The sequence below is a fragment of the Phyllostomus hastatus genome, unplaced genomic scaffold (genome assembly GCF_019186645.2).
Source record: "Phyllostomus hastatus isolate PE091 unplaced genomic scaffold, TTU_PhHast_1.1 phas_contig_1, whole genome shotgun sequence".
Classification (NCBI taxonomy): Eukaryota; Metazoa; Chordata; class Mammalia; order Chiroptera; family Phyllostomidae; genus Phyllostomus; species Phyllostomus hastatus.
Window position 1 is genome coordinate 35,255,396 of NW_025333498.1, and position 24,823 is coordinate 35,280,218.

General features: G+C 36.8%; 2 protein-coding genes across 11 annotated transcripts in view; one reads left to right on the plus strand and one right to left on the minus strand.

Moving 5' to 3' along the window:
* ARL6IP6 (ADP ribosylation factor like GTPase 6 interacting protein 6) overlaps positions 1 to 17,230 on the minus strand; it is a 36,092-nt gene extending 18,862 nt beyond the window's left edge. Inside the window, exons 1-3 of the mRNA XM_045830371.1 lie at positions 16,304 to 17,230; positions 14,898 to 14,951; positions 8,134 to 8,266 (exon numbers count right to left, since the gene is read on the minus strand). Coding sequence (XP_045686327.1) covers positions 8,134 to 8,266; positions 14,898 to 14,951; positions 16,304 to 16,706 — 590 coding nt within the window. The 5' untranslated portion in view covers positions 16,707 to 17,230. The remainder of the gene's footprint in view (positions 1 to 8,133; positions 8,267 to 14,897; positions 14,952 to 16,303) is intronic.
* The window catches only part of PRPF40A (pre-mRNA processing factor 40 homolog A), a 56,292-nt gene continuing 48,683 nt past the window's right edge, over positions 17,215 to 24,823 (plus strand). For 4 of the 10 annotated variants that reach the window (XM_045830284.1, XM_045830292.1, XM_045830297.1 and 1 more), the window contains exons 1-2: positions 17,426 to 18,118; positions 19,452 to 19,583. In XM_045830284.1, the coding sequence (XP_045686240.1) occupies positions 17,717 to 18,118; positions 19,452 to 19,583 (534 nt within the window). In that variant the 5' untranslated portion in view covers positions 17,426 to 17,716. Of the gene's footprint in view, positions 17,356 to 17,388; positions 18,119 to 19,451; positions 19,584 to 24,823 lie in introns of those variants that run through there. The other 6 variants (XM_045830313.1, XM_045830322.1, XM_045830330.1 and 3 more) reach the window with 3 other exon arrangements.

A 24,823-nucleotide genomic window follows, 5' to 3' on the forward strand; every position in this document is an offset into this window, starting at 1 on the left:
TATTTCTCAATAGGGTAAAAATTATTTAATATCAGTTTTTCAATAAGCCCTGGCTGGTGTGGCTCAACAAATTGAATGCTGGCTTGTGAATCAAAGGGTGGCCAGTTCGATTCCCAGTCAGGGCACATGCCTGGGTTGAAGGCTAGGTCCTCAGTGGGGGGCAAGTGAGAGGCAACTAAACATTAATATTTCTTTTTCTCTCTTTCACCCTCCCTTCCCCTCTCTAAAAATAAATAAAATCTTTAAAATATTGAGATGGTAAAAAAAAAAGTAAAAATTGTGAAAAAAATACTAAGTGATTGAATAGATATTCAGTACACCAGGATCTTACTTTTATGTATAACCTTTGACCAACCTAAGGTTAAAATGTGAAGTTTTCACTAGCTCTTGATTTTCATAATACAATTCATGCCCATCCCTAATAAATTTAGATCCAACCATTAATTTGTTTCCTCCTTGGAAATAAATTTCTATGGCTTGTTCCCAGCACAAAATAGCCCCATCTCTACAAAGTTAACTTCTTGGCCTAAAAGCTATAGGAGTGTATACTGCTAAATTTTAACTTTGATCTAAATAATGAGAATTTTTTCATACCAGCAATTAAGAAACCATTATCGCTACTCACTGCAATGAAGTAAAGCTCTTAACTTCTTTAAAAATGTTGGCCTTTTATTTCTGACTCTATGTAAAAGTACTATAAGACAGACAAATTTAATGACTTATTTCACTATTTTTCACAACACTGTTAGTTACTATTGACTCAATTAAAAAACTAATGAGCTTTCTACTGTGTTTTTTGCTAGACCCACCACTTGCATTATCACTTTTCTACTAACTTTATTTCTAGACTAAAAATTAACATATCTACCCAAGATGAGACCCATTCTAATTACGCGGTTTTTATTTTTAGCATGCTGAATAAACTACAAACCTGCAGCTAAAGCACTATACCACTAGATGGGGCTTGTACTTAGGTAATGTGAAATGTGAAGGCTGGTCAATGGGAGAAAACAAGGAAGGAGAGAGCAAGGACAGTGAGATGTTAAGAGCAGATTTTAACTGGATTTGGCAAAATTGCCATGAGACAAACTCTCAGCAAGTGCCTTTGATTGTCAATAAAACAGTGCTGTTTCAGTTAGTGAAATTCCTCCTGTTGATTCATTCAATAAGGCAGAGGAAATGAGTCAGTGTGTGTGTACGTGCTAAGAAAAATGAAACCTCAAAGGCATATCTATCCATACCTAATTTTCTTCCCAGTGAGGGCTTAAATAAAAGTTCTGGTACTGCCACCAGCCCAGCCTGGAAAGAACTACAAGATTCTGCCCTGGCTGATGTGGCTCAGTGGATTGAGTGCCAGCCTAAGAACCAAAAAGGGTCACCAGTTCAATTCCCAGTTAGGGCACATGCCTGGGTTTCAGGCCAGGTCCCTGGTTGGGGGATCTACAAGAGGCAACCACACACTGATGTTTCTCTCCCTGTCTCCTTCCCTTCCCTTCTCTAAAAATAAATAAATAAAATCTTAGCAAAAACAAACAAAAAAACTCCAAGACAAAAAAACTCCAAGATTCTTTCAGGCTTTGGAGTCTGTATGTATACAGTATCTCTGTATGGGTAGGGCACATACTTAGATGCATTAAAGCAGATCATCACAATGTGAAATACTGATTACATACACTGTCATATTTGCTTACTTGTAAACCACTGACAAAACCCGATGAATGACAATGGGGAAAAACTAATGAGAAGTGAAGTGGACATGCTGATTAGGTAGCGTAGAAGAGCAGGATAATGAATTACAAAGTAGAGAGAAGTGAAGAATACACACAGACATTCCAAGGTATCTAAAGTTACTGCCTCTGCCTCTTCTTTAACACTGCAACACATTTCCAGAAACTAAGAAAATAACTTAAAAGTATTATAAGTGATTCAAATATACAAAGAAAACTATTGCTTCCTAAGGAAGGATTCTGTGTATGTGAAACTGCTGTATACCTTTTAACTCAGCAAAGTTTGCAAAGTCAGTCAACATGATTACCGTCTTTCTTAAAAATATGCCTTCTTAAGTCCATTTAGTACCTGTCTGAAAATACACCTTTGCAAAGTTCTTTAACTATTTTGTATTTCCTAAAGGTCTTGTGCTTATGTAAACGTGTTATGTAAAAGGTTTCTAAGATGTATCTGTTAAGAGAGTGTTTGTACCCCCTGACCCTCACACCAACCCCCATGTGAAAACCTTACTTTCCAGTGTGATGATAGTAGGAGGTGGGGTCTTTGGGATGTAATTAGGATTAGATGAGGTCATAAGAGTGGAGCCCTCATGAATGAGATTAGTGCCCTTATAACACAGGTGACAAACACAAGGCCCGAGGGCCGAATCTGGCAGCAGCGTCAAGCGACTTGCCCTTAGTTAAGGGACAGTCACGTTTATACAGTCCTAAAATTACATTTGGCCCTTTGAAGGCAACCACAAGGTTGATGTGCTCCCCCCCCATGGAAATGAGTCTGACACCCCTGCCCTATAAGAGTAATAACAGAGCACAGCTTGCTTCCTTTTTGCCTGTGAGGATACAAGAAGGAAGCCATCTGCAACCTTGAAGATGGTGCCCACCAGAAACTGACCTTGCAGGCATGCTGATCCTGGACTTCCAGTCTCCAGGACTAAGAGGAATAAATGTCTGTTGTTTACAAGCCACCCAGTTTGTGATACTTTGTTACAGTGGCCTGAACTAAAATGATATCTAACAAATATAGGGGAAGAAATATTTTTAAAAATACAAAAGAGGATTTTATTTCTAATTTCAAGTCCTCTAATGAATTATTGACCCAAATTGCTGATTTCATTAAATATGTCATCTAATATTTTCTAAGTATCAATAAAGGTTTTTTTCTTCCCTTGAGGAGCCAAGTAAACAGTTTTCTCAATTTTTTCCCCAGTTCTGCTAATTAGTTTAAAAAAGAAAAAAGCCCATATGTTTAAATCTGCAAAGGAAAACAAAATATTACTTTTTAAAGAAACCAATTAGGATTATTTTATTCTCCTCATGCTTGATATTCATGAAGCTAGAAATAGGGAATATTTTTAATAATCCTAATCTTTATTTTATGATGTGTTAAATTATTCTTTCTTTAGTTTCTAATTAGTTAGGCAGATCCCAATTTAATAATTTTTTTAGACTCTAACTACCATTTATATTAGATTTCCCTTAAAAAAATACATTGCTATATATGATGATTGATTCTTAAAGTATATTCAAAACATGAAAAACTCAAAAGAAATACTGAATGGGAATATGCCCCAATCTAATGTTAAATAAAAATGAGTTATAAAACAGTGTATATATTGTGATCCCAATTTAAATTCTTTTTTAGCCATCATATATCTGGCTTCACTGTGTTTATTAAAATCTGTCAGCTGACTCAACAGAAACATTTCCTGTCTGCAAAACAAAACAAAATTATGTCGAAGGTGTCACTGTCATCATTTTTGGGATTAAAAACCATGAGGATCAATGTTGATGGCTTTCTTCCAGAGATGTGAGGTTGCATGGCTTGCTGTTCCCCCTCAAATTAGGTTAACATGGTTTGTTAAATAGCATGCCACCTAATCAACAGGCCCAAGTCTTAATACTTAAACATTTTCTGTCATTTTTAAAAAATTACCAATAAAGGGCAGAAGTTCAAACTCTGGTCATTTACCTACATACTGGTTTGTGCTGAGAACATTGCTCAGGGCAGATTTCAAACAGGAGCAGTTGAGTGTAGCAGAAAAATATATGAAAATAGAACATTGTATAGAGTGTAAGCACTTGAACAGCAGCTGAAGACCTGAATTCTAGCTGGTTGTCACTAACAAGCCACGTTATCCTGGGAAAGTCCATCTCCTCTTCGGTAGGAGAGAGCTGTATTCCTGAAATTCTCTGCATTGTGTTATTTCTTCCCCGCAAAATGTAAGATCTACCAAAGCAGCATTGTCTGCCTTGTCTACCTAGGACTGAGTCTGAGAAATGTTCCTGGTACTTTGCACATGCTCAGGAGATACTTGTTGATATTGAAAAATCCATTAAAAAGGCTTTTTTTTTTAAATGTATGGAGTTTTAGCTATTTTTCAAATACCTTTTACACAACAGACGTTCAATTCTCACTAGTCTGCAATATCACTTGATTCTCAGGGGAGGGGCAAACTTTACTTGTTAATACAGAAATGCAGGCATGGAGAAGCCTCCCGGAGTGGGAAAAAGAATTATCTATGCTTTAGAAAATCTGGCCCACCACTTACAACTATGTGATTTGGGTCTAGGCTTAGAGTCCATTTCTCTAAGGTTCTGTTTCCTTATCTAAGAAGTCAGAGGGCTGAACTGGACCCTCAACACCCTTGTGGCAACACACCTCTGACTCTGGTCCTGTTCTATCTGTTACATGTAACAAATGGGAATTAAGGACAGATGAATCCATGAAAGACGTAGGGCTGCATGAGGAATAAAGAATATGTAATTAGTGCAGAGGTATTGGTTCACTGGAAACATCAAAACAGGCAGACTCTGCTTTTTATGTGCACAACCTAAAATCCTTTATAAGCAGGGGTGGCCCTTCTTTTGCTGTTATTGGTTCATCAAAGCAGGTCACTGACCTCAGCCATTATCTGCTGTCATACTCACTGTCCTGGGGTGCAGACACCATGAGAGAAAGCAAATCCATGAAATGTTTGCATTATTTAAAATGCTCAATTGTGGGCATACTGAGGATTTGCTATAACTTTTATCCCCAAAGCTTGGCTACTCATATGTAGGGGCCTTTTATTAAAAAAATGATTACAAGAGTATTCTAGTAGTGAGTTGCTACTGACCTCTACACTTTGTCCTATTACAGTACGACCCTAATTTTTTCAGACCAAAGTCTTTAGGTATCATTAGTAAGAGGAGCCAATTTATTCTAGCACTGCTAAGGAAGGGAATCTTGCATGAATGAAGAAAGAGACACATAGATAAAGGTGGCCAGCAAGACTAATCATGCTGGAAAAGGCAGTCTTCTGATGAAGGTCCAGATGCATGGAAAGGACCAGGAAGCAGAGAAGGAAAGATGAGCCAATACTTTGTTGGCAGTGTGAGACTCTTGAGGGTTACCCAGTGGCCCATCAGGGCTACATTAGGAAGGTCTTCTGGTATCTCGTGTATCCTGTGGCCTTTAAGTTCTACATTTTGTGTGGGAGGAAACACTCTTGTGTGGGATCAACAGTCTGCATTAGAATATATTGCTGATGGCTGTGGCAATAGGCCTAATCTCAATTTTTAAAATATGCAAAGAATGGAAAGGTACACATCAAAATATTGGCAATCAGTCACTTTTTCTGATTTATGGGTTTTTCTATTATTTTTCTTTGTTTTTTGAACTTTCAACAAAGAACCTGTATTAGTTTGTTACAATCAGGGAAAATACTTATATTAACATTGTTTCTTTTAGGTAATAAAAGAATATATTACCCATTATAAAAAATGTTTATAGAAGTATAATGTTGCAAATTAATAAAATATATCAATCCAACTTCTTAGAAAATAAAGCTCGAAGACTTCAACTTGCTCAAAAGATAGTTGTTTCTCTGTACAAGCACTCACTCTACTGGTGACTCAGAGAACATACTTAGTCTGACATTTCTGAATTGTATTATTTTCCACAAGCACTAGAGGGCAGGGTTTCCACTATAACTCAATTTCACCAATTATCACTATCACTGTATTATATTTGAGTGTGTTTTTTTTGTCTGTGGTTTCTGTTAATGTGATCAACTATCACTATGCTTATACTATGCCTTTTTTAGACTGTGCTTAATTACCATGATAACTTCAAAAACAGGTTAAGTCTCATGAGATATTTAATAGCTTATTTATCATATGTAAAGTTCATTTACCCTTACTTATACACTGAAAGGTATTTCAATATATATACATATATAATGCATATCTCAAAACTGACTTTTTAGGGCTGTGTTAAGAAACATGTGATCTAAGTTTCTGATCTGACACTATGACATTGAAATTGAATGACCAATAAACACACTGAAAATGTAGGTCTATCACTACTGGTTCTAGTTTATAAAATATGAAAAGGTAATTTTTAAGAAATTAGTTAAATGCCCTTAGGATCCCAGGTCTTTAAGAGAACAGTGAAATGTTTTTCTCTAACTCTAAATCTTCTCATGTCTATGAGGCTTATGAATTCTGGTGGTGATGGAAGAGAAGCTGAGAGGGAAAGTGACATTCCTGGGAAGTGAGAACAGCAAGAGTAAAGCCACAGAATCTTAAAAGTAAGCAGTTTATTTGGGGTTGCCAAAGTAATTAGGCATGTGACTACAGTATAAAGTGTGCTGGAAAAACAACTGAAATTGGAAAAGAAGAAAAGGTCAGTTGGGGAAGGGCTATTGTGCTATACTTGAGATTTGTACTTTATTTTGAAGGCAATAGGAAAGCTACTGACACTTTTTAAAGAAGTAGAGCTTTGAGTAAGATGTGTTTTTAGAAAAGTAACAATAGATTGATTTAGAAAAATAGGGGAGATAAAAACGTCAAGTATACTGGCCAAGGCCTTAAATAGAGTAAAAACACTTGAGGGGTACAAAGACAAAGTATTTCAAAAACATTTGAAAAGGCAGGAATCACTGGTCTTAGTGAAGGTGTAAACAGAATGAATAAGGGTTTCAAGCTTTGATAAGTGAGTGGATACTGCTATCTTTAAGACATACTTGGTGTTTTAATAACTCTAAGTATAAGATGCTTTCTGAAATTAGATAGCAAGATCTGCTAAATAGCTGGAAATGCAGGGCTGAAATTCAGGGGGAAAGTAAATAAGGATATAAATAAGGGGGATATAAATAAGTAAAAAAAATGAGATTTAAGTTTTTTTGTGACTATGAAGTCTCATTATACCATCTATATTAGACTCCTGCCACTTGTTAAATAATTAATGTCAATGGGCAACAACAGAATATACATTTGACTTAAACAATGTATCACTTGGCAAAATAAACTTTCCAACTGGATGATACCCTTGTAAACTATGGGATGGTATTGTATACGGTTACGTATAACTTAATCCACTCAGAATATGTATTAATCATTATCCACCCCAAACATACACAAAATTCATTGGCAAAAATTTTATTGGCAAAAAAAATTTATTGGCCAAAAAACATGACTTATGTTTCCTACACAGATAAGGATTTATCAAGATGTTTAAATGCGCACACACATTCAGTTAAAGTGAAGCCAAAATTTGTAGACATATTTTTAATACATAAAAATGTGAGATCACTATGGGAAAATACTTCATTTTACTAATGAAGCCCTGTAGTAACAATAACTAAAAACTATCATTAGTATTAAACCTCAGAGAACCTCAAATAGATGTTCTTATTTGATCTCTACAAGCTGTCCGTTAGGTAGGCTAGAGCTGGCATAACAGCTATAATTACGTATCTTTAGCAGAATTTACTTTCTACTTTCTGTCCTTCATCCTCCCCCTACTCCAACACCACAGTGTGTAGAATAAAGTAGAGGTATAACATCCACTTATCGGGAAATTTATCCTTAAAACCTCAGCTTTCCTGGCATAAATAGACTAGATTAGAATATTGCCTACTGAATTTTCTGAAACTCTTTGAAACAGAAAATAAAGACTGCTATGAAATTTATCAAATCTGGTCTACACATAAATGGTTAATTGTTACACAAAGTTTAAATATGAGGAAAAGTCCAATCCAATCATTGTTATAAGAATGACCATTTATACATAAGTCTAGTAAAACTTTGATATTGCTATATACTTAGTCTTTATAAACTGTTTTCAATTAAATGTTATTTCAAAAGGACAAATAGCCATCTAAGTTTCTTCTTAGATCATTCCTTGAATTTCATTTTTTAAAACCATGTCATTATCTATGTATGGATTTTAAAATACTCTCCTCCATTTATCTAAAGGCTGAACCAAGATAAAGATCTTGTGTCACTATATTTTATAGATTCAAGACTAGGGCCTGAACATATTATCTCCCAAATAAGCAGCCTCTTGCTTTCATTTGCTTTAGTATTTTCATCAGAGTTGGAATGGGTTAAAAAAAGAACAAGAAGAACCAGGTATACTTACTTAAACCGGGCAGGTGAAAGAGGAGTAGGAGGAAACATGCCTGGTTCAAAAGAATCAAAGTAAGTCACTGTCCAGGAAAAGCTGCAGCAGGAGAATCCAGCAGTTAGGGATATTATAAGTAGAGTCCAGAATCCTAATGGGAAAAGAGAGGGGAAAAAATTGAATTATTAATGCTAAAACAATTTAAATTAAACCAATATCCTCACATTCAGAAGATCATATACATACTCCTGATCTTCTGAATTATATGTAAATGATACATGAAATTTGGGCTTAGTACAAGCTTACCCATGTAGAAATGTAAACTACTAAAATACAACCAGTAATCATATCACTGAATGTTTTAATTATAATTTAGCATTTGGAAAAGAGTACAAATTCAACTTAAAAATATAACTCATCTTCAGTTTTATAATATTCAACTATAAAAAATGGTTAAAATTCTTAAATATTTTTCATTGAACTTTGTGAATCATAGCTTGCTATCTTTTATTACTTAGCACTGATTTCCTTCTATATACTATATACTACTGACATATGAATCAATTTTAGAGTGCCTAATCTTTACAGCTTTCCTATGAACATATAAACAATCTGATTCTTTAGCCTTGCCCAATATATGAACAAAAGTTAACTCCCAATTTATAAATGGGTTGGGATTCTAAATTTTATTTTTAGTCAGACTGGCCTGCATTTTCTCAAATCAAGTCAAAACCATGGTCACTATGCTAGGGGAATTGAAAGGGAAAAGGGTTGAGGATTAGAAAAAAATGGGGGGAATACAGTGAACATAGAGAAAAAAATTTTGAAAGTTTTTAGATACAAACTGCCTTCTTTTTTTTTTTTTTTTTAAGATTTATTTATTTTTAGAGAGGGAAGTGAGGGAGAGAGAGAAACATCAATGTGCGGTTGCTGGAGGCGGTGGCCTGCAACCCAGGCATGTGGCCTGACTGGGAATCGAACCTGCAACACTACAAACTGCCTTCTTAAAAGAGTTTACTAAGCCACTAATACTGATGAGTGTGTTCCAGGCCTGTCATACAAGGAGGAGAGTTCAGAATAGTACAATAAAGAATGACATTAATTTCCTGGTTTCACAAAATTACACAACCAAACATGCCTTTATTTTAGCAAGAAGCAGGTAAGAAATATGTACATTGGACTGCTTGTAAATCATTTGAAGACCATTAACAGACTGGTAAAACTGCTAAAAGATAAGCTCAGGGCAATAGAGCATTTAGAAAAACTGTGGCCAAGAAGTTTTGAAAGATTACATTTTTTTCTCCTTATAGTTCCTTTTCCCTCACTCCCTTATAAAGAGTTAGGGGACTTTGTGTTCACCGCCCCAGAAGGAAGTAGCAAAAAAAAAGGAGAACTAGCCTCAAAGTCTGTGGTATGTTGCAAATAATTAAAGGAACTAAGAGAGCAGGAGGGTAAACACAAAATGTCTTGAAGAATAAGAAATTGATTGAGGTATAGATAAAATGTTTGTGTATAACAGGGAGAGAGCAAAGGCTTTATCTGAAGGCAATAAAGATTTCCCATTTGGAGAAAGTGGGTTGTGATTGGTGCATTTGTACTTGTGTGTATACACAGGGAGGGGGTAGTCCTGCCAGGGCTTCCTGGCAGCCATCAATAAAAGGCCACAGAACATCAGAGAGGGATTATAGTATGTACAATACCTTAGCAGATGGGCCCAAACCAAACTTGCAGATGCTTCTACCCTGAGTGGGTCACAGAAACAGCAGATAATATATGGGTAGAAAATGCTACATCTGAAAGGCCATCCTGACCAGCATGCAATATATTTCAGCAGTAACTCATTTGGGCAAATGTTTTGAAGACTAGATTGCATCCCCATTCTACTATCCTGGTATAGCGTCAGCCTTCAGAACCATAACCCACTCTACTACTGACTAAACAAAATTTTTACAGTAATGACTTGAGGTACAACTTGCTGCTAATCCAGCAAGACAAGAGATCAAAACAGAAATTGTAAGATTACTTGGTATACAACTACAACTTAAGGGTGACTACATTGCCAAATAGCTGTTTTGTTGTTATTAAGATAAACACCTACCTCTAAAAAGGGAAGAAAATAATTGACAAGTTTACTTTAATACCTTATAATACACAGTCTGTTGTAGAACAAAAAACGGTAATTAAAAAAAATCAAGTATTTATTTAGGGACTGCTGTGGAACAATGGAAGCTACATTTCTGAGTATCTAAAAAAAGTGAGAAAGGGACAAAAGTAACATGAAAATATTAGGCTCTCTAAGAAGCCCGTCGAGCTTTTCCATTCAGGTGCTTCAACAGAACACCATGACTACCATCCCACGATCTAAGTGCTTGCATTTAGGGCATTTTAATTCTATATTAACTTTGAACTAATCAACAGCTATACCACTGATAAAAGAAAGTCAGGTCACAATGATAGGGCTAAAACAGTCCATTGTAATATCATGGTCTAAAAGTATTTAATGTTTCTAAAAATTACCCAATTTGTTTATGAACAAGCAGGAAAAACACAGAAATTGGCAACTCTCAACAATTAAATTTGCAACAAGTCCCTACCTCTAGAATCCCGAAGCTAAAAATTTGACAAATGTTTTGTAAATCTATTTTTACCAAAAATTGACCTAACTTTAAAAGATATAAAAGCATCTAAAAATTAAATAAAAGTGTTATTTTCCCAATTCCTCTCCTAAAACTAATCAGCTAAGAGTGTGTTGTGCATCTTTTCTAAAAATTAGAGCTATCTAGGTAATGTAGGTAGATATATGGAGCTAGCTAAAAAAAAAATGTTATGCACATATCTTTTAGTTTATTTTCCACAAATGGGATTCTCACGAGAAAAAATGTCCTATACTTTGGTTTACTCAACAGTGTTGAAGAACTTTCATATCAGTACACAGAGCCACATTTCCATTGCATATTTGTATTACTCCAGTGTTTCACTACTAAAAGCAATGCAGCATGAAACAATCTTGTACTTAACTACATAATTGTACAAAAATATCTGTAACGAATTCCTAGAGGAATGACTGTTGTGTTAAAGAATATACATCTTCAAATAAACATATGCATCCCTCTTTCTTCTCTACAGTTCAACTTTTCATCAGTTTAGGAAATGATACAAATTCATCTTTTCCACCAACTGAAATCTCTTGGACTCAATGTTTTTGCCCAAAGCAAAGATGAAAGTACATAGGTAATTCCTATTCTAATCCCTTTGTTGGAGTTTTATATTCACTTATCTAATGGTATAGTTTGCTTTGGTATATTTAATTTTTCAAAATAAGTCATTTTGGTTTCAAAGGATAGTTACATCTCTAAAAATATGCTGGCAGCTTTTAGTAGTTCTATAGAACCTTCCACCAAAAAAAGATTATTATATGTTCTAAACATTTCGAGTTTACTGAGCAATTTCAGGCTAAAGCAATGAGTTTACTTTCAGAAGTTTTATGAAGTCAGAAATGAGGAGGCAGTAGTTTACATATATCATATGTAAGAAAAAACACCCAGGAAAAAAAAACTCCCATGTTCTCATACTAGAAAAGGTTTCTTATTAAAACATTGTTATACAAGCAAAATTACACATTCTTCATAAAACTTATTCCTGCCTTAAGTAAACAGTGGGACTAAAAGACACAGCTTACTGATAATTTCCAAGTCCCAATTTAGAGAGCTGACACTTCAAATGTTTAAATAAACTGTTATACTATGAAATACAATGCAGTAATGAAAAAGAATGAGGTAGATCTGTGCATACTGATGTAGAATGAACTCTAAGACATTTTAATAAAGCTGCAGAACATGCATGATTCCAATAATATTTTCCTGAAAGTAACAAAACCACACATTTTAAATCATATCTATATAATAAATGAACAGACAATGATCTGAAAATATATACAAGGTGATAGATTAGTGGGAACCTTTACTTTAATTGTTGGATTTTTAAAAAATTTTATAAGAGTTTATTTTAGCCAGCCCTGGCTGGCGTAGCTCAGTGGATTGAGCGCAGGCTGGGAACTAAAGTGTCCCAGGTTCGATTCCCAGTCAGGGTACATTCCTGGGTTGCAGGCCATAACCCCCAGCAACCGCACATTGATGTTTCTCTCTCTCGCTCTCTCCCTCCCCCGCTTCCCTCCCTAAAAATGGATGAATAAAATCTTTAAAAAAAAAAAAGAGTTTATTTTAGCCTAATTGATAACAATTGCTAAAAAGATCTCAAATGTCCCCTATTGGATTTTTTTTCCTAGTGAGATTACATTACTCTTATAATTAATTAATGAAATCACAAGTGAAAATTAACTTAACATTTAGGTCATTTAAAAAAGTATAAAAACTATAAGCAGCTGCTACTAATAAAGTTTAGATGTACTCATGCATAAAACTGATCAATTTCTAAATATGCATGTAAGCAAATTTTTTCCAACTTTATCAGATGCTGTAGTTTTCTAACTTAGGAGGATGACATAATTTAGTGTTCTCTCTCAACTAAACCACATTCTACTGATAGCTCAAGTCTTGAAAGCCCTTGAGCAATTTGTCTCTCTCCATGTCAATGCAGAAATCTGTACAGCCTTTCTGCAAACTTATTTCCCAGGGCAGGAGCAGAGGAAAGAGGGTCTGTCTGGTCTTCCTCCTCTACCAGTGCCACCTGAATACATAGTGGGTCCATTGCAACGACAGTGGTAAAAGTCCCTACCCAACTACCTGTCTACCTGCAATTCAGCGTGTAGCAATTCCACTCTTCCTCCTGCTGAAAAGGTAAGAAAAGTTTAAGGGGACATTTTGATAAAGTGACTAAAACTTGAGAAATAGCACCTGCAGCTTCCAACCATGTTAAAACATCAGATTCACATGGAAATCTTTTAAAAAACCCTTTTTTATTATAAACAATTTCAAATATACATAAAAGTACAGGGAAGAGTACAATGAAACCCCACGTACCCATCACTCATCTTTATATAATTAACTCATGGCAAATCTTGTTAAACCTGTATTCTCCTCTGAAGCCTGTAATACTAGGGAAAACAGTCATCATTACTATCTGGATCCAACATACCATTTCTCTTATTTTTAAGCCATTTGATGAACAATATACAGAAGAATAAAAAGACAGTAAAAAACCCACAAACTTTGTTAGAAATTTTAATAAGATATAGATGTATCTAAATTTTTATTCTTAATTTCCCTGGTTTTAAACATATACACACTAGAGGTGGGTTATGTCTTAAGTGCAAATAACTGCTTACTAACTTCATGCATAAATCTGGAATATAACTACCTTATAAATAAATACTGATTCGAGATTTCAGTTACATCTCTAATTGGTTATAGCTTGTCATTAATATTTTCTGTATTTGCATTATCAAAATATAGTGCTTTAAGGAGCTTTTAAAAATCTTTCATGGCTTAACATTTTGGTTAGGAAGATAACAATTTTCTTTGCTCCATACGTTGTGAAACATTTTCATGTTCAGATTTTAAACAATTTGAATGATCAATCCAATACTTTTTTCATGTCATTAGCAAAGAGTCATATAATGATCTTCGTATTTGCTGTCAAGTATCTACCAAGCATACCCAGAAGCAATGGCAGGCTATTTAAACATAGAAAATGAAACAGCAATGATAAAGCCCTATTGTATTTTTTTTTTGATACTGAACAAACCATTTCTTCAGGTGAAAAGTGCCATCCATTCTATGTGAAAAGTGCCATCCATTCTATGTGAAACCTTTTAAATAGCAAGTTAAGAGTTCATGTCTAGTTCAGAACGACCTCAAAAGATGAGGTATCAAGAAATGCTCTGAAAACTTTTATAATTTTAGCTGTTTTTTGGGGGGGATGAAACAATATAACAACATACGCTGATAAAATGAATAACTGAATAAATACATGTTTTCTCATGCAAGAAGTTGAGACGAGCGCAAACAAGTTTTCATGGAACACGTAGCAAATAAACCTGTAACCTGAAGATAAAGGTTTCAGGTTCTGCAAAATCAGGTAGACTATATTTTGTATCATCATCAGGGCACTAGCCTTGAAGAGGTAAATTAGTTTGCTAAGATTGGGGCGGGGGTGACAGGCTAGGATCTCAAAAAGATTTTAACAAAGAGAATATGGCAGAAAGGTAAAGTTCTAAGCTCCTTAAAGTTATTTGGGCACAGAGAAATAAATATAAGATAAATAAACCTTGAATTTTTCACTAGAAACCTGTAAACTATAGCATTATAGATTCAACAGGTATTCTTTAGAAACTCAGGTCTGACACTTTCCAAGTTAACATTAAACTTTGCAACTATACCAATGCTTTGCACAATTTTAAAACAAGTTATTTATAAGGAATTTTGAACATAAATTTCTCCTGAGGGCTGCTTAACATGTTATCTTACTACGTTTATAAGGAAGTTACTTTTGCTCGTTTGTAATTCCTGGCAAGAGGGATATGGAGACTCTTCCAGTACGTAACTAGAAAACGTTAAGTATTTGCTAGATCTTTATCACATACAGTTGTGTTCAAAATATATTCCTAGTATGTGTGCTATACATATATAGACTCACATATACACAGTATACCTATATAAAAAGAAAATTAATAAAATTTACCATGCACATACGCAAATAAAGATTAAGACTGAGACAACTGCACAAAAGATCATATTAAGTATTTTATCCAGAACTTTGTAGTTTAAACATGGTCTAGAAAAACAGAAGTGAGCTAAAAATCAAATCAAGTGACAAGTACATACCTAATAGCCCTGTGTCTACATCATCTTTATTCTTCAAATTCTCAGCATGTAACTCTGCAAATACAAAAAAGATAATTTGAACAGTGGCTCAAAAGCTGGAAAGATATCATGGAGTTGTGGCAAGTGCTATACAGTCAGAAACTAGGTTCAAATTGATTCTAGTTAGTAGTGATGTGACCTGTAAGAGGGCTGTAAATCAACTGCCACTTATGTAAAATGGGGATGTTTATCCCACTAGATTGTTGTTGTAAAGGCATTTATTGTTATTCATTTACAAAGCACACTAGATTTTGAATTCAATTTTTCTCCATTCTCCAAAATAAGCACAGTTCAATGCTTCCACATTTTGTGACTTCATGATAAAAAGGTAATCTCTCAGATCAAAAGAGAAATAAACTACCTACAAGTTAAAACTCGAGTTGCAGTGAAAAAAGAGGGGGAGGGGAGCAAGAGGATGAAATATTGACACCTACCTAACTTAACATTATTTACAACCAACACCATTGTATGAATAGGTAAAACTTGCTAATTTCTTTCCTTTGAAAATCAAGCATGGTAAGCTTTTAGATGCCGCTAGTGAGTTGGAAGCAATAAGAGAAAATAAAAACTACAATTAAACAGATTAAATTGTTCTGTGAAATAAAAGTAATACTTGAGCAACAATGTGTTGGGTGTTTTTCATACAACAAAGGTATTTTGTTTAATTGTTCTTTTCCAATAACTGCCAAAATGACATGAGAACTGACAATTAAAACTAAGCTGATTCTTTTCATCGTAGGCACATAATATATTCGTATTAACATTGGAAAAACCTTTCAAGGCACATATCTTTCTATCCCTACCTGGCCAATATGTCAACTCCAGACACAGGAAGATAAAACTAATAGAGAAAGAGTAGACTAATTTCTGCAGAGTTTTTTCGTTACATTCAGCTGCAAGCCTAATACAAAACCAAGAGGGGCTATTTTACCTATAAAAGTATTAACTTAGCTTATGGGTTTAAAATCCCTGTCCTTCAGGAATTCTGAGTGTACGGAGGAATCGGTGGATAGCATATCTTCAACCATTTGTAAAATAAAGTCTTTGAACACATGTAGCCTACTTTACACATATTTTTACCATCTTCTAAACGTCGTTCGTGTTTTAATTCTGCGAATTTTCACCTCAAGTAACTATAGTTCACTGACTGTAAGATACTGTGCAACTCCAGATCTTTCCTAAAATGCATCTCCTCATAATGGACCTGGGTCATGCAGCTTTAAGAAAAGACAAAGGGAGAGCAGAGGGTTGCAGTCGAAGACTCCTGCAGAAAGTGGCCTTTCATGGGGAGAAGGGTGATAAAAGCAAGAGACACCTTTGGGCTCAACTTTATTGTGCACAAATTTTCACAGGCCGGCCTTCTGTACCTTTTACGATCAGATAGGCGATGGCGAGGAGGAAAGCGAGGAGGACGGCGAATAGCAGCGAACAGAGAATTGAGAGGACCTGTACCGGCCACCGCCGAGCCTGGGCTCGGCCGCGCGCATCCGCCGAGAAGATGCCGTTGCGTTTATCCGGCAGAACTGGAGACCCGTCCCCCTCCGGCGGGAGTAGCGAGACCTTTCTAGGCTCAGACAACGCCCCAGCAGAAAACTCTGCCCGCAAGTCGCGGGCTACTTCGTCACATCCCTCCTCTTCGTCGACTTCACCTTCACCCCAACTACCCCCCTGAGTAAAGGAAGATAACGCGGAACGAGAGTAAGGGACAGGGCTGCAGAGGCGGCGACGGTGCAGCAGAGAAGAACGCCGCGCGCTCTCCACGAACGACATGGCGGGAAAGACACAGAATCGCGCGGAGGTCGAGCGTCTCTCACCCGCCCCGCCTCGAGCTCTCAGCAGCCTATCAACGGTTGGTCTCCCCGACGGCCGGCACCATCCGGCTGCAGCGCGCAGGGGTGTTCAGTGGTAAGCGGCGTAGCGAAGAAGGTACCATGGGGCCCGAGGAGAGGTTGGACACCCCTAGATCAGAGCACAACCCCCACTTTCTAGAAAGGAAAGGTAGCAGGGGAGCGCGCGGAGAGAGACGAGTCCAGGCCAAAAGTTGTCGAGACCCCTCTCCCTGCAGTGCTTCGTCTCGGCCAGAGACCTCCGCCACTGCCGCGTCACCTCCAGGCAAGCGCGGGGCCCAGCAGCCCCAAAGCTGCACGTTCCTGATGCCCGGTCCTAGCGCCCGCCCTTGAACTTCTGATTAACATTCCCGAACCTATCAGCTTTTTCCTTTCTTGTCCCTACTCTCGCACTCTTCCACGGCTTGCCTCACTAACGGTAGCTCATCCGCCGGTGCTCTTGCCTCGCGTTAACTTCCCATCCCTTTTTCTCTTTTGCATTGTTCTCCCCGCCCTTACCACAACTTCCCTCCACGCTGCTCGACACGCCTCCCGCCCTCCATCCCTCCGCCCAGGCGCGCGCTGTCCAGCTGGTGCGTAAGGAGCTCGAGCTCTAAGCTCTGGACCCCTCCTTAGCCTTCCCCGCCCCCTTCCCCTCACCTCGAGCACTGCGCGCGCGCGTCGGGTCCGGACCACCGCTAACGCTAGAAGCTTCTTACCTCACCCCCACCTTCCCCACCCTATCCCTGGCGGCCTCAGGTTTGTGGGGCGTGTGTAATTCGGGTGGGCGGGTGAAGGTGGCAGGTCCCCACTGCCCCACCCCCTACGGGGTGAGGCGGTCTAAGCTCGAAAAGCTGGGACACAGTTATCTTCCCTTCCTGGGGGGAAGTTGGTGGAGTTTTTCCGGCAGAGGACTCGGCGCAGAAACTTCCTCCGTCCCCCTATTCCCCCTCCATGCAGGCGACGCCAAGTGAGGCTGAGGCTGGGGGCGAATCGCCGCAGAGCTGCGTGTCGGCAGCGCACTCTGATTGGACAGCGGGGAAGCCTGTCAGCTTATTGGCCCCGCTGATCCCGCCCCGTAGTGCCGGGCAGCCTTTAACCTTTAGCCCCAGCGGGCGCCAGCCACTCAGATCGCTGCTTGTTGGTATATGCAGCGGCAGTGGCCGCCGGCGGAGCAGTCTGAGCCAGACGATGAGGCCAGGGACGGGAGCCGAGCGTGGAGGCCTCATGGTGAGTGAAATGGAGAGCCATCCTCCCTCGCGGGGTCCTGGGGACGGGGAGCGGAGATTGTCCGGCTCAAGCCTCTGCTCCAGCTCTTGGGTCTCTGCTGACGGCTTCCTGAGGAGACGGCCCTCGGTAAGGGATCGGAGTGGCACAATGAAAAAAGGAGTCAGAGAGACAGGAAGCTTTCTCCAAAAGGAGAAGATGCGAGAAGGACGAAAGAAGAGCTCGAGATGGTGGGATGTGTTCTGAAGGAGAGAGAGGGAGGGTGGGGATTCGCGCAGGGAAGAAGGTGGGACCCTGGAAGTTCCCAGTGGGCCTGGCTTAGACAGATGCGCGGTGGAGGTGCTGGGCCCGGAGTGCGGTGACCGTGTCGGAAAGGTAGGCCCGATTTAGGAGGGAGCGGGAGGCGGAGACGTGAGTCTGTAGGTTTTAAAAGAGGCTGCCAGGATCTGTTTATAGTAGAGGTAGTGATTTCTGTAGAGGGACAGCTGGAAGAATTGTCAGGTAGTAATTACTTGGTTTTAAGACTTGGAACAATGGGCACACAGGTAAAGGAAGTACTTGTAAAAGCGCATTACAGTGGATGAATTAGTTTTCATTTAGTGTGTGAATGACAGACATCAGTCTTGGAATAAAAAAATTGAGGGCAGAAGTAATTTCACCCGTGGAAAGATTATGTTTTGGAAGTAATATGTGTATTAGGAGAGAGGTGTCCCTGAGTACTCTGCTATTTGTGTTTAATAACACAATAACAAGCCTTGATCTGAGTGTTTATATAACAAGCCTTGATCTCAGTCAATTTGGTAAATTTAAGCGTTTTAAAGCTTAAAATTAGTTTAGGAATAAGCTAAGAATAAGTAGTTTTATAAAATAATAATTAGCTCACATCTCTATAGGACAGAGTTGTGGTTTTCGTTAACAGTTTTTGAATTGGCTTTCACATACACTTCTTGAGTTTAGCAAGTCAGTAACGGGTTAAAATGAATGTGCTTTGAAAGAAAAATAAAACTATGATCTAGCTATCCAGTAATGATTTTAATTTTTTATGTTCTGTTCTGGAATTAGGTTAGTTGAAAGCTCATTTTAAATATCGGTGTAAGCCCTGGCTGGCATAGCTCGGTGGATTGAGCGCGGGCTGCGAACCAAAGTATCACAGCGCAGGTTCGATTCCCAGTCAGGGCACATGCCTGGTTTGCAGGCCACGGCCCCCAGCAACCGCACATTGATATTTCTCTCTCTCTCTTTTTCTCCCTCCCTTCCCTCTCTAAAAATAAATAAATCTTTAAAAAATATTTAAAAAAATAAATATTGGTGTAGTGCATTTTCTTGAAGATAAAGTATAAACTAACTTAAGTTAAATTACATTACCCTTATATATCACTGCACTTAACTGGTTTGTTGAAGTCAGACTTTTGAGAAGGATTTATTGTTACTTGCTAATTTTTAAATTGTCCTTGGTTTTCAGATGGGGCATCCTGGCATGCATTATGCCCCAATGGGAATGCACCCAATGGGTCAGAGAGCGAATATGCCTCCTGTACCTCATGGAATGATGCCACAAATGATGCCCCCAATGGGAGGTCCGCCAATGGGTCAGGTAAGAATGCTTTTGTTTTTTGTTTTTTTGTGTGTGTTTATTTACTTTTGTCTGTTGTATTGTGTTGAGATTGCAAAATCTGCGTCAATACTTGTAGCTATTTAAGGATTATTTTATAAAAGAATGTTTTCAAATATGTGAAATGTTGAATCATGACACTAACCATTTTGAATTTAATGAAGTCTTCTGCGTAAAAGAACTATTTTCACAGCAGCAAAACTAAGAGGTTTTTTTTAATACATAAATTTAAAAGTAACTCTGAAGGCTTTGTAGTTGTATGATCTTTTTCCCACAAGTAGGACAATTGAAGTTAATGTTCTAAGAGTAAATGCCTGATAGGAGAACATAGTTTATGTCGGCGGACCATGTAAATACATAGAATCTGAAGATTGCAATTGTTTAGGTCTTTGGTGTAGAATGAATTTTAATAGCTTGCTCTTGTGTGTGTATGTATGTGTGTGGTGGGGATGGAGGTGGGTAGGTTGTACTCTAATGTGATTCTTAATAGGACAATGACAAATAGGTAGTTCATTTTGCACTTACACTATTTTGTTGTTGTTTCCTTTTAATGCTTATTGCTTCTGCACTCCTGCTTTTGTGCTGTCCCTTTCATCTCCAGCATAAATTTTACATGGACATTTTGTGGGAGTGATTTGGATTAAAAGATTTTCATGCTGACTCAGTGAATTCAATAGAACTGAGTTCCTAGAGAAGCATTCAAGAAAGATAACAGGTTTAGTTACCATGAATAATTTTATGCCCCCTGTTAAGTTCTACAATATTTCTTAGTAGAGCTGCTCTAACTAGATAATGAGCTTTAAAAATATTTATTTTTAAAATGCTTTTATTCTTAGTAATAAAATACTTTTATCACTTAAAATTAGTTTGGTGGCTGGGTTCTTTCCATTTGAGAATCTCAGTAAATCATCAAAAATTTAGGCTAACAAAATATTTGGAAAGCCAATTAGGTATGAACTTTCTGCCAGTTAATGTTTTTTACTTTGATAAACATTTAAGCCTTGATGGTTTATTATTGGTGACACTGAAGTGGAGAAAGGAGCTTGCTCTGTGTTTCTCTTTTTATGTAACCTTAAGAGTAGAAGGGCTTAATGTTAAGTGCTTTCCTTTTTTTTACTTGGAATATAGCCCTTAGTTTTGTATAAAAATCTTTATTCAAAAACACCAGGCCCAAAAGGTTCTGTCTGTAGGAGTTATTTAAATAATAAAAGAACCATTTGCTTTGTTAGTCTAGAATAACACAAGTTTTAAACTCCCTAGGTGATGGAGAAACAACTTTGATTCTTCTTCTGTTTCTTTCCATCTCTAAACAGTGAGGAGCTCTTCTTGTTTTCTTAGTAGAGCTGCTCTAACTAGTTAATGAGCTTTAAAAAATATTTATTCTTTAAATGCTCTGGTTCTTATTTAAAATTAGTTTCTTTCCACAGAAAGATAAAATAAAACAATTTGCTACTGCCAGATGCTTCTCTCTTTTCTGGGGCCTTCTGTTTCCATTGGGCCAATCAAGGTAAGTTTTGCAAGGGACTGACCTGCTTACCCTTGCTGTGATGGTGCTAGTGCACTACCAAAAACAAGATACCAGCTAATCATTTCCAGTAAAATGCAGATTTTTTTAAAGTACTTTTGTGTATCTTATTCGCATAAGCTGGTCACAATTTGCTCTATGGCCCTTTCTTTTTCGTTGTATTAGTGACCATCTTTCTAGTAAGGTTACTGGCTACTTGGTACACATCCATTCAGGTACTCTGACTTTCACCTTGTGGTTTTCTTCTACTTTTTTCTTAGGCCAATATATGCCATGTGACTTTTAAGTGTACTTGACTAAATGTTTAGAAGTCTGTCTCTCCTATGTCTACTGTTAAGATAATGTATGTCTTAAAAGTCCAGCTCTGAGGGTCCCAAGAGAATCCCCATTGTTTTTCCTTAAAATCAGATTATTTCTTTTTTATCCTCTTAATATGTAACTAACAGATATTGGGTCCAAATGTTGGTAAAACTAGTTTTTATTTTAGCTTTGGTAATAGGCTGGGAGGACATGGATAATTTCAATTTTCAAGTAGTCCAGAAATCTAATTTAAAGCCTTGTAAACAGCCTTAAAAATAAAAATTGATAATTAGCAGAATTGATTCCTTTTCCTGTGTCATTTCTTCTGTTGACCGACTCTCAGAAGTATTAATGAATAGTAAGTGGTCAAATGATAATGAAAAGTGGGGCACCTGTCCAGTTCACTCCACTGACACAGAGAATTGGTAGGGTTCTTGCTGTCCAGCTTTTAAAAAATAAATTAACAAATTTTAGACTTTAGTACTGAAGTTTATATAACCTTCATGGATAATGCCTGGTTCACATTAAGATCTCATTCTGGGACCAGCTGAAGGCTAAAATTTGTGACAGTCTTCTAAATGATTGCAGTTTTTGGAATGTTTTTAAACATGACATGAAATTTCACCCTTATTTGTAAACTAATACATAGGCTGGGCAGAATACCAATCTTCACAAGCCAGAGTTCATAATTTTTCAAAGGCAGCAATTTATTTAGATTAAAGAAGTATTTTGTTCATTTTATTTCATTTAGTTTATTCTAGAGATAATCTAGAATGCCCTTTTTAGAATTCAGGCTGAATCTGTTAATAATAAATATTTGAATATTATCAGTGGAGCTCAATCATATTTCTTTCAAGTTTATTTCAGTTGTCCTGTAGGTTAAATTTGCCTCTTTCTTACATTAACTTCATATAAGAAAGTTATGCTTCTGCTTTTACAGAATTATAGGTTCTTACAGTTGGAAGGGGCTTTACAAGTTCATAAATTTTAGATAATGTGATTAAGCAATGGTTTGTGACTGGTAAAAAATGTTAATAAAGTAATTTTTCTGCTTGATGGCAATGCTCAAATATTCAGAAAAGATACACATTAAGACATAATTGTATATGAGGCCTTCTTTCTCCATATCTATAGTCAGTCATGTTTTGCCTTTAAAATGTTTTTACTCTTACTCCTTTGTTGTCATTTTTACACAAAGGACATGTAAATCCTTCTCTCTTTATCACAGATGATTTTGCCTTTGCTTAAGCCCAAGAGAGTCCTCCTAGTTGGTTCCATTTTTTTCTTTTCTTTTTTAATTCTTAATTTTTGTTATTTTTAATAAGTAAAAAAAATTTAAGGTCTTTTTCAGCTCTAACAGCCTATGATTCAATTTAGATCACTTAATAAGAGTAGATGATATGTAAGAGATTATATGATAGGGAAATAAAAACAAAATTCTTTTAGTAATGCCTCCCTAATTCTAATTTTTTCTGTAGGGTTTTCTTTTTTTTTTTCCTTTTATTTTTTTCTGTTTTTTTTTGTGTGTTTTTTTTTTTTTTTGATGGGGTGGCTTTTTTCAATAAACATAAGTAAATAATTGCTTTGTACAAATGAGTGTGATTTTTTTTTATTGAGTTGAGGCAGGCTTTCTGCTGCCATCTGAGCCCAAGTTGTTACACTCCCATGCCTTGGATATCCTTAGCAACTTTCGAGCTGGTTTTCTTATTTCAAGCCTGCTCCCACAAAAAAAAAATTCTCTTGAATTTCAGTGTGTTATCTCCTTGCCCAAAAACTCCTAATGTTTTTCTGTGCCTATAGCAAAATAACTAAATTCCACAGCTTACCTTTCAAGAATAGTATAATTCAAAGTGCAATTCTGAGCTGCATGTCTTCAGATTCCCTAATTTGAACCCCGGCTAGTCTTTTCATGGTATCTTGAATGTTGTATTAAGCTCATGACTAAGCTCATGCTGTCACCTCTTTGTCCTCCACTCACTACCTAATGAACTTTCTTTTACTTAAGTTCTACCATTTCAAGTCCTACCTGCTTCAGGAGGTCCTCAGCAATCTTTGTGCAGCATACACCTCCCCTTCAAATTATTAAAATAAAATCCTTTGTAATCTACCTATATAACTCTTATGGTTTCACTTATTTTGCCACTTAGTTATTGGCTTGTTTTGTTTTATGGTTAATTTGCTTTGTCTTCCCAACAAGTAATAGATTGAAAGCTCGTAGTAGGGGCAATGTTTTATACTTTTAGATAATTCTATAGATGCTGAGCACAGTTCTTGGCACATCATGGGTGCTCAGTAAAATACTTGTTGAATGAATGAAACACAAATACTCTTTCCTACAGTATAAGTCAGTAGGTGTTACATGTGACAGTTTTCAGTGGTTACCTGTGTGACTGACATTGTTACATTGACATTGTTTTCAGTGTCTGCCTTTTTACTGTTGCTTTTTTTATTTGACAAAAATGAAAGACAAATAAAGTGAAATAATGAATAACTTTTGGTGACTAAAGCAAATACTAATCTCCACTTAATTTAAATTACAGGCAAATCTGTTTTTTATTTATATTACTTCATTGATCATCTCTTTAAGAAGTTTTATCACAGGTTTTCCATGCTCTAGGGAAAAATGATTTGGAATGTAGGCCTTCCAGAGAAATTTCAAGTTATTAGTATCTTAGATTTATTTATCTGACTGATTCAACAGATTGATTTGTTGGCTTTTGCTTAGTAATCACCCTTACTTTTGGGTATTTACAGAATCCATGCCACTAAATTGAATATTAGCCCTTGACAAAAATAAACTTTTTTAAGGCTATATGCTTATAACTGTTGAATCTAGGTGACTTTCTGTATGCATTTACGTTACCTAGGCAAGTACTTCTAACAAAAATAGATTGACCTGGATTTAATGTGTTTTATAACTCTTGGGATGTATATATAGTTCATTTTGATAGTTTTTATTAATGATACTAGAAGATAAGTTTGCTTTCATTATTTTTAGATAGCAGTTCATTACAGTCTTACAGAAGTCTTTTAAAACTGTTTTTACTTAGTATTTCTGGGTTTTGTTTGACCATCTTCTCCCCTACTTCCTTGGTCTCTGTTACCCATTATCTGTTTATTTTGCTTTGCCTAGCACATTGCATGGAATTAGCATTTTTGAGAAATGCCAAAATGTGGTCACTTATTCATTTAGTTTTCTCTTTATGAGAAAACGTGAACTTCAAAATAAATTAGTATTGACACACACATAAATGAAGCAGCTTATAGAGCGTAACATATGTATGCATTAAGTAGTGGGCTCAAAAAGAGAACAAATGTCAATGGGTTAACCTGTTGGTTTTATTTTATTTTTCACTGTTCTACTACAGTTGTCCTAAATTTTCCCCTGTTGCTCTTC